This window comes from Brassica rapa, chromosome A10 (assembly GCF_000309985.2).
Source record: "Brassica rapa cultivar Chiifu-401-42 chromosome A10, CAAS_Brap_v3.01, whole genome shotgun sequence".
Lineage (NCBI taxonomy): Eukaryota > Viridiplantae > Streptophyta > Magnoliopsida > Brassicales > Brassicaceae > Brassica > Brassica rapa.
Window position 1 is genome coordinate 3,109,994 of NC_024804.2, and position 9,819 is coordinate 3,119,812.

At 37.6% G+C, this 9,819-nt stretch overlaps 1 protein-coding gene and 1 non-coding gene across 2 annotated transcripts; one reads left to right on the top strand and one right to left on the bottom strand.

Annotated features, from left to right (window-relative positions):
- The first annotated feature begins 280 nt into the window (after positions 1-280).
- Positions 281-4,077, top strand: LOC103843976 (putative F-box protein At1g67390). Its single transcript, XM_033282033.1, has 4 exons — positions 281-1,929; positions 2,361-2,987; positions 3,156-3,329; positions 3,465-4,077. The coding sequence occupies exons 1-4, from the start codon at positions 1,618-1,620 to the stop codon at positions 3,765-3,767; spliced, it is 1,416 nt and encodes a 471-aa protein (XP_033137924.1). The 5' UTR covers positions 281-1,617; the 3' UTR covers positions 3,768-4,077.
- A 3,517-nt stretch (positions 4,078-7,594) lies between these two features.
- LOC117129385 lies at positions 7,595-7,701 on the bottom strand. The gene has a single exon (XR_004453034.1). It is a non-coding gene; the product is annotated as a small nucleolar RNA R71 (small nucleolar RNA).
- Between the last annotated feature and the right edge of the window lie 2,118 nt (positions 7,702-9,819).

A 9,819-nucleotide genomic window follows, 5' to 3' on the forward strand; every position in this document is an offset into this window, starting at 1 on the left:
ATTCAAAGGAGTGAGCCATGATACTGATATCATGAAGAACACCTTTCAAGGCGACATCCTGTGTTTGAGACTTCAGCAACGAGATGAGCGCCTTAGAGTCAGAGAAGACATTTAAGCTACTGACATGGGAAGAGGTAGATGCCATAATTGCAGCTTTGACCGCCAAAGCCTCAGCTACCAGAGCCGAGGGAATCAGACGTTCAGATTTTTTAAGATTAAGTTAATAGCTGAATTATGTATTTATCAGCTATATATGTAGGGTATATATGGAAATTACAGATATCCTGTGTTACGTAACAATAAAGACTCATGCACATACGGTATGTTACTATACACAGAGTGCCCTAATAACTAATATGACAAATGAAGTTTAAAACATCTTAAGGTGTTCTTTAATCTCTACATATTTCCACTGGTCAGATGAAGCGGCGTAACGGAATCAACATCACACTGATAACGTCCAAGGAGCCTCGTGAAACAGAGAGGTCAACGAGCTTCTTACATGCTAACAATGGCTAAAAAAGGTCTCTTAACTGGAGTTCTTAGTTTCGGTTAAGAGACGGTTCTTAGCTTTTCTTAGATTTTAATTAAGAAAAACTAAGAACTGTCTCTTAAATAAGAGATTTAAGAGCATGTGTCTTAGCCGAAAAGTGTAAAAAAAAATGTCAAATCATGAGTTAAGAACCCCGGCTAAGAGACCGAGGTTAATCATGCCCTAAAGACTTTTGGTCTTCTCTCTCTTAATTTCTTTATTTTGTTCTTTTTCTTAAATATTTTTGAATTTCTCCTGATACTCACCATTGGAAGTGTTCTTATAATTAGATTCGTAGATTATCGAAATGAAGCTAACAATGGGCCGATTTCTAATGAGTAAATTATGAGGCTCATATAAAGCCCTGTTGTAGAGGCTTTCCAAAATCAAAATATATATAAAAGGGAAACGCAATCTCATTTTTTTGGCAAAATATATTTAATCATCATAAATGATTATTCTCTTTATTTTAGTGTTAATTCTTCATCTATTAATTTTATCTATTCAATCATTTCAATTATTTAAATAATTAGTTCTAATGTTTAAAACTTTACAAGAATAAACAAGTTTTATTTGAAAAGGTTTCCATGAATTTATTGTTCAAAAAATTGTTAAAAGTTATTGAATTCTAAAAGACTGTCCATTTTTTATTTAAAATTTGTTTATTTGATACAAAAAAGCTAGTATTATATGTCCTGCTTTGACTACTACTCAATTTCAACAGTCAAAATCATATATTTTGCACAACAAAGAAATATATTTTAAATCAAGAACTTCGTTTACTTTCCATATTTTTTTGTTTGACCAGAGCGCAAATGATATCTTGTACGTACATGTATCAGAAAATGCTTTAAATGTTAAATTGTTTCCATTTGTAGTAAATGTCAAATAAAACCATAACTAAAAATAAAATAGTATTCATAAAATTGAACTATGGTTTGAAATTTTGGTATAAAAACACCACTGCCCAGATTGTTGTCTCTATCTTTTGCACCTCTTCATTTTCATAGCCTTTCCCTCATCTGTTGAGAACCTCGCATCTTTTCTTCTCCATAGTTATCAAATTGAAAACATCTCTTCCCCTCATGTCTCTTCCGCAAAACCCCTTCACTTCATCAACAATACCATCCATGAAGAAATCACCATCGTTAGAGAAAGAAGACAACCAGATGCAGATCGAAAACGTCGACCGGATCAGCAAACTTCCGGACGATATGTTGCTCAAAATACTAAAGAGCTTGTCAACAGAGAAAGCGGTTCAGACAAGTTTGTTGTCCAAACGGTGGGAAGGTGTTTGGAAGCAAATGCCTTATCTCTTCTTCGATATGAAAAATGCTCTCAAGGTGGAGTTGCCTCTAGCCGAACAATCTCATTTCATTGCCCAATTGATAACCAAGGTTCTTTCATTTTTCTATACTTCTACTCATTCATTTGCACGATAAAAAATAATAACATAATATTTAATGGGAGAATAATACATAATGATATCTTACAAAACAAATTATTGATATTTTGAAAAATAGATCATCAGTAATATATTTGAGTATGAGTATAATGAGAAACGATAAAAAAATTATGTCAACATATATGGTTGTATGATATGTTGTATCTTTCGATCCACTGGTTTAACAATTGATCAACTCTAGATATACAAAAAAATATTTATCAGCTAGATTAATCAAATATATAAACCTTTAGAAATTGTCTCGATTGATTTCTTTAAAGTCCCAAGGTTATCTGATATTAAAGAATTGGATTTATATACAAATTATATTGTCTATGTGTGTAGCTATTTTTTAATCACTAATGTTCTTTCTCTTTTCTCAAGATTATAAATAATCACAATGGCAATCTGGAGCGCTGCAAAATCCTGCATATGACACCCCAAACTGAAGATGGTACGCTGGAAACTTGGATCCGATCATTGATCCACGTGAAACACACTAAATATCTCGAACTTAAGGGATTTCGTGTTAATCATCGTGAGAGAGCTCGTGTGCTCCACTTACCCCCAAACATATTTTCACATCCAATGCTCACATCACTCCTTTTGTCTCGATACACATTTGAGTCTGCACATGCCTTTAACAATTGCAATAACCTCATTATTCTTAAACTTTATAAAATCAAAGTTGCAGTTGATGTGCTCAACACGGTCATTGCATCGTGCCCCTCCCTCAAGATGCTGGTACTAGAAATCTTCCAGAGCAGCCGAAGTGGCTGTCTGAAGATTCATAACGACAACTTAAAGTTTGTGCATCTAACTTGCCCTGAAATTGATAACATTGAAGTGTCTGCAGCTCTTCTGGACATATTCTCTGTTCACGGTATTGAACTTGAGAGCGGGAATAATATCGTTCTTGACGCCCCAAGATTACTTCAGTTTGGTCGAAGATTGTGGAAGATACTTCAAAGTTTGCCTCACATAATCTACAATATCTCATGCGACACTCAGGTAAAAGCACACACAATTGCATTTACACACACATATATACACATATATATATAAATATAAATAAATATATATATATATATAAATATATAAATATATATATATATATATATAATGATGGATTAATTAGAATATTGTTTAACATGCTTAATTTGCTAATTTGAATTGAAGGGGAATGAAAAGATTGGGCATGAATTCGTGATGAACATAGAAAATTACTCCATGGTTGTGTTTGCAATTTTGGCGGTGAATGTGGATATGATGAATCCAAAAGAAGTTTACATGCTAAAGCAAGTTTTAGATGCATGGGCTAGAGACTTGCAAGTACTCAATATCTTCTTTAAGGTACATTCATCTTATGCATCAGTTCTTATTAGATAAATTAAAGTTGATCAGTTTTCTCTCGTTTATCAGATTTTCTTATAAAACCTGATGCATGTTTACATGTGCGTGTGTTCTCGTGTGTTCTTGTATATGTAGGATAACGATATTCACAAGAAAGAAGGTGAATCTTCTATTGACGGAATACAAAATAAGTGGCAGAATTGCTTTCTCAGTGTTGATTTCCGTGTGAGAAGTGTGTGTTTGCATAACTTCAATGGTTTGGATGAGGATCAATTTGCTTTAGCTGCAAGTTTTGTGATACAAGGGAAGATGATGCAAAGTTTGATGATAGAGACGTTTTCGCTTCCAGCAAACAAAAAGTTGGCAGTAGATATTGCAGTGGAAAAATTGATGAAACTTCCAAAAGGTAACAAGAACCTTAATATTCAATACATTTGATTGAATTTGATTCAATCTAGTTATTGGGTCATATGAACAAACTTTCCGTTTATTTGAGTAAAGATTAATTACATGGGTTAAACATTCAAGTAATATGTTTGATGATTTTATGTTTTAATATTGGGGTTTTTGCCAAAACTAACCCACAACTTGATTTTAACCCCAAACCTATATCCAAACTTGAATCAAATGCAAAACTAACCTAAAAGCCTAGTGAAATTACAGTTCGGCCCCTTGTGACCAAACAAAAAAACAGAAGCCATTTTTACGAATATAGCCCCAGTAAATCGTCTGAGTCGTCTGAGATGTTGAAAGTCGTCTGGACGACTGAAGTGTAAGTCGTCTGGTACCAGTTTATTTTAAAAATAATTTATAAATCTTGTAAAAAAATATTTTGATGCGTGAAAAATAAAAATCAAGTAATTATAAACAGTTTTAAGTAATATAAATTAAGATATGATAAAATTGATTTGTTTTGAAGATAGATGAGTGGAAGTAGTGAATCATGATATTCTTTGGTTTAGGAGTTTGGCAAACATATGTTGTAGTATTGTATGTATTGTTAGGGTTAGATTTTGGAAAATTAAAATGTTTTTTTCAAAAATTAGTTTTCACCTATATGTGTTTATTTCTGTGTATAGTAAACACTTTTCAAGTTTGATTTGATTTTATGAAGTGTTTAATTAGATAATTAAGTTTATGGGTTATGTTTAGGGTGTGGACGACTTATATTTCAGTCGTCTGTTGAATAATTTACTCGGACGACGTATATTTCAGTCGTCCACATCGTACCGAACCTTTAATTTTACCAATGTACGTTTTAACCTAACCGGATCATTTACTGGACATATAAAAGCTAGTTTAGGGTTATGTTTAGGGTCTAGACGACTTACATTTCAGTCGTCTGGTGAAGAAATTAAAACAGACGACTTACATGTAAGTCGTCCAAATATTCCCGCCTAAAATTTTTTTAAAAAATTATTTTCCCGCTTAAATAATTTAAACCAGACGACTTACTTGTAAGTCGTCTGGAAAGTCTTCTATTTTAGTTTTCCGCTAAAAATATTTAATTTCCCGCTAAAAATATTAAACTCTTCTGGACGACTTACATGTAAGTCGTCTGTTTTAATTTCTTCACCAGACGACTGAAATGTAAGTCGTCCAGTAAGTCGTCTGAGTCAAAAATATTTAACCTAATTGGATTTTTTGTCTCCTTATATAAAGAAAAATTTACACATTCTCTCTCCTCCTCTCCAATGGCTGCAACAAAAATGTAATGTTCATCATTCTAAAACTCTCCAACCTCTCTCTAATCTCTTTGACTTGAAAACATCAAACTTTATATGAATTTTTCAGTTTTGTATCATGTATTTCTTACTAATCTATCTCTTTTGCAGGTTTTTAATCAAATGGTACTCATCTTCCACTAATTTAAAGGTAGATCTATTAATTTTAGATATGTATTTTTGTGTGTTCTATAAATGTAGATTTATCTAATCTTCCACTCATGTTCTCTATTTTTAAGTCATTTGAACGTTTTTGGATATGCAGGTTTTTCAGATCTGGATTTGATATGCAGGTTTTTCAGATCTGGAAGACTTCTGGGACGACTTACCTGTTAGTCGTCTGGAAGTCATCTGGAAGTCGTCTGGACTTCTTGGAGTCTTCTGACAAAGTCGTCTGGTGATATCTTGCATATTTGCATTGTTTTACCCATTCATTCATAAACATTTTCATCATATAGATTAGGATTTAGACATGTTTAGGTTGCATTTTGCATACATGAGTCTCTATTAGGTACTGGAGTACCACATGAGGTTATTTGGAGCTCGAAAGAGGTAAAAAGGTGACCATTGGACGAACCGAGCATGGGAGCGACCTCCCGGAGCGACACCACGAAGTCGCTGTGTCCCACTTCTCAGAGCGACCTAGCTAGAGCGACCCCGTGAAGTCGCTCGCCATATTCATCCCGTAGGAAGCCCAGAGCGACTTGCCCAGAGCGACGCACCGAGGTCGCTCGCATCTCACACCCCTCTCGGAGCGACCTCCCAAAGCGACACCCCGAGGTCGCTCGCGTCTCTATGGCGAGACGACACGAAGCGAAGCCCGGAGCGACCTCTCAGAGCGACCCACTGAGGTCGCTCCCAAAGGCCGGAGCGACTTGTCGGAGCGACATGCCGAGGTCGCTCTGCGTCTATTGTTGGGTCGATTTCTATTTTACCTAAGGGCCTTTTGGTCATTTTATTATGCACGTTTTACATTTCAAAAACCTATGTTTTAAACATCTTTTGTAGCCACCAGTGGCAAATTATCTTTTATCTTTTATCTTGGAGAAATACATAAAAACTCTCTGGAGAAGTTCATCTCTTGGATTTTGATTGTTATGTTCTTGTGTTATTGTTGATTTCTTATCTATTTCTCTACATGATTAATCTGAAATCCAATATGGGTTTAAGAGGAATCATGGAGATTAGTGAGTAATCACCTTTTGAATTCATGGGTTAAGGAGATTAAGGGTGATTAGGTTAGAGCTAGGATGTTTTAGTGTAGATCATTCATATTTCCTTGCTAGTAGAGTAATCATAATGCATCTTTTGAGTTGGCCACTCAGTTGTTGATCCTTAGGCATTTCTCACCCGAAAGGTGTTCGATGAAATGCCCGAGACAACTCTCCTAGGCTTTTAGTATACTTTGCCAAAGACATTTGTTGTTAAAGGTGCTAAGATAGCTAATAGACTTGTTAGTAATGATTGCTTTCATATTATTCAACCAAAGACATTTGATGTTTGAGATATGTTAGCAAATGAGCATTCATCTAGACATAGAGCTTGCTTAGAATTGTGTCTAGGCTTAAGGTTGATAGTTTGATTGATCATTTGCCATCTTAGTTCGATACTTGATCACCCAAGGTCTAATCCCTATGCCCATGAGTTCTCTTTTCCCTTAGTCAAGAAAGTATCATTCTGTTATTGCTTTCTAGTTTAGTAGTAGTTTAAAACCCATCTAAATCATTGGTTGCACTTAGATTAAGTGAGTACTTGCATTCTCAGTGCTTTGATATCCCTCAGAACTGGTTCGACAATCATTTATACTACAACATTTGTCTTAGGAGCCTTGAAAACTCCTAACATCAAATTGGCGCCGTTGCCAAATTCTGAGTAGATTTCAACATTGAGATTTAGTCACTTGCTTGAGACTAAGTCATTTTTATTTTCTTTTGTTACTGATTCTTCTTCACCTCCCTTTAATCTACAGGTGTATGAACTTGAGGAGCAGGGGTCCATCAAACCTAGTTCCAAGAGCTGCAGACATCAGAGCTTTAGAGAGAGAGTGTGCTAGAAAGAGAAGAGAAGAAGAGCAACAGGCTCAATTGCAGAGATTGCACACTGATATGGGGGACATACATCAGATGATGCAGGCGTAAATGGCGCTAATAACAATGCTCCAAACCAACAGCGAGCAGCTCGACCATTGGCACTTACGACCGCCCCAACATTCATGGTCATAGATTGGGAATCCGAGCACCCGCTGTGGCAGCCAACAACTTTGAGATCAAATCAGGACTCCTCAACGTGATCGAGAACAACAAGTATCATGGCTTGGCTCTAGAGGATCCATTTGATCACTTGGACAGGTTCGACAGCTACTGTGGGTTGTCAAAAACCAATGGTGTGTCCGAAGATGCCTTAAAGCTCAAGCTATTCCCTTTCTCTTTGGGGGATAAGGCACGTCAGTGGGAGAAGTCTCTACCCAGCGACTCCATCACCACTTGGGATGACTGCAAGAAAGCATTCTTGGAGAAGTTCTTCTCTACTTCAAGAACTGCTAAGCTGAGAAACGAGATTTCCAGCTTTCAACAGAAGAACTTGGAAGGTTTCAGTGAAGCCTGGGAGAGATTCAAGGGCTACCAAGCTCAATGCCCACACCATGGCTTCTCTAAGGAGAGCTTGCTGAGCACATTCTACCGTGGTGCTCTTCCTAAGTACAGAGCCAGACTGGATACAGCTAGCAATGGTTTTTTCTTGGGGAGAACTGAGGAGGATGCAGAAGAGCTGGTTGACAACATGGTAAAGAGTGATGCAGTCTACAGTGGAGACCACGACAGAGGCAGTAGAACAGATGATAAGCAGACGAGGAAAGAGATCAAAGCTTTGGAAGACAAGATCGACCTACTCATTGCTGAAAAAGCAACCCAAGAGCAGCTGAAGTTTGTTGGTAACTCCAAGCAGGAAGATCCACTTGCTGTCAATGAGGTTGAGGGTTTGGAAGGTCAAGAGGAGTTGTGTTTCATCAACAACAATGGTAGCTGGTACAAAAAGGAGCCCAATTTCAGTACAACAACTACCAACAGAAATCCTATCCCAACAACCAACAGAGTGGCTATCCGCCAAGAAACAACCAGCAAGGCAGCTATCAGCCTCAGCAAAATCCCTCGTCTGGTTCCTCTGCTCCTCAAGAGAGCAGCACTGATACCTTACTGAAACAAATCTTGGAGTCTCAGACTAGAAGTGAGAAGCATGTTGGTTATGAGTTGAAGAACCTTCATACCAAGATTGATGGGAGCTACAATGAGCTCAACAACAAATTCTCACACCTTGCTTCTACAGTCAGGAATTTAGAGAATCAGTTTGCTTCCATGAACACTCACCAAAATCGCCAGCAAGGATCTCTACCTGGAAAGTCTGACCAAAATCCCAAGGAGGCCAAAGCTATCACCCTTAGGAGTGGTAAGCAGTTACCTCCTAAAACCCTCACCAAGGATGCTGAGAAACTAGGTGAGGGGGTTGCCATCAACATAGATGATGAAGTGGTGATTGTGGATGAGAAGATCAATGACGAGATCTTGGAGAAGATAGTGGAAGCCAAAGGTAAAGGAAAGGTTGGAGAGGAGAAGAAGACAGTAAAGGATGGTGAAGTTGTTACTCCAGCAAGTGAAAGTTCTTTTGTTCCCCCTCCCTATGAACCCAAACTTCCATTCCCTGGTAGATTCAAGAAGCAGCTGCTAGAGAAGTACAAAGCTCTGTTTGAGAAGCAAATGAGTGAAGCTCAGGTTGCAATGCCCATCATCGATGCTTTCATGTTGATTCCTCAATACAACAATTTCCTAAAAGATGTTGTAGCTGCAAAGAAGAAGGAGATGGAAGGCATGATGATTCTTACCCATGAGTGCAATGCCATCATCCAGAGGCTTGATGTTCCAGAGAAATTAGAGGATCCAGGAAGCTTCACACTACCTTGTGCTCTTGGACCTATGGTATTTGAGAAAAGTCTCTGCGATTTGGGAGCTAGTGTCAGCTTGATGCCTTTGTCTGTTGCAAAGAAGCTTGGATTCACTCAGTACAAGAAGTGTAGACTCTCTCTGGTGTTAGCTGATCGTTCAGTGAAGTACCCTGTGGGCATCTTAGAGGACCTCCCTGTGAAGATTGGAAGGTATGAGATACCTACAGATTTTGTGGTGCTTGAGATGGGTGAGGAGGCTCAAGATCCATTGATTCTAGGAAGGCCATTCTTAGCTACAGCAGGAGCTATTGTTAATGTGAAGGAGGGCACGATTGATCTCCATTTGGGTACAGAGAACATCCTCCACTTTGACATCAAGAGGAAAATGAGGAAACCAACTGTGTTCGGGCAAGCCTTCTACATTGAAAAGATGGACACCCCTGCTGATGAGCACCTTGAAGAGTTACCACCTGAAGACGACGAGGAGGGAGCATCTCCCTCTACTCATTCCCCATAGAAGGTAAACCACCACACTCCCTTGTATATACCATTTCATTTTTGCATATTAGTCTTCTTTTCTGTATCTCTCTCAACTTGACAACACAGAGACTGTGTAACTCAAGTTTGGGGGAGGTACCAAGTATTTGATCATGTTTGCTTTGATGTTGTTTCATTGAGTCATGCATGGCATACCTATTTGCATAGATAAAGAAAAAAAAATCAATCATTTAGTTTGCATCATTTGCATTTTTAGGAGAGTCTAGAGCATATAGGTTGCATTCACTTGCATTGGGAGCAATGATTTTGAATGCCTTGTAAAGAACACTACGTT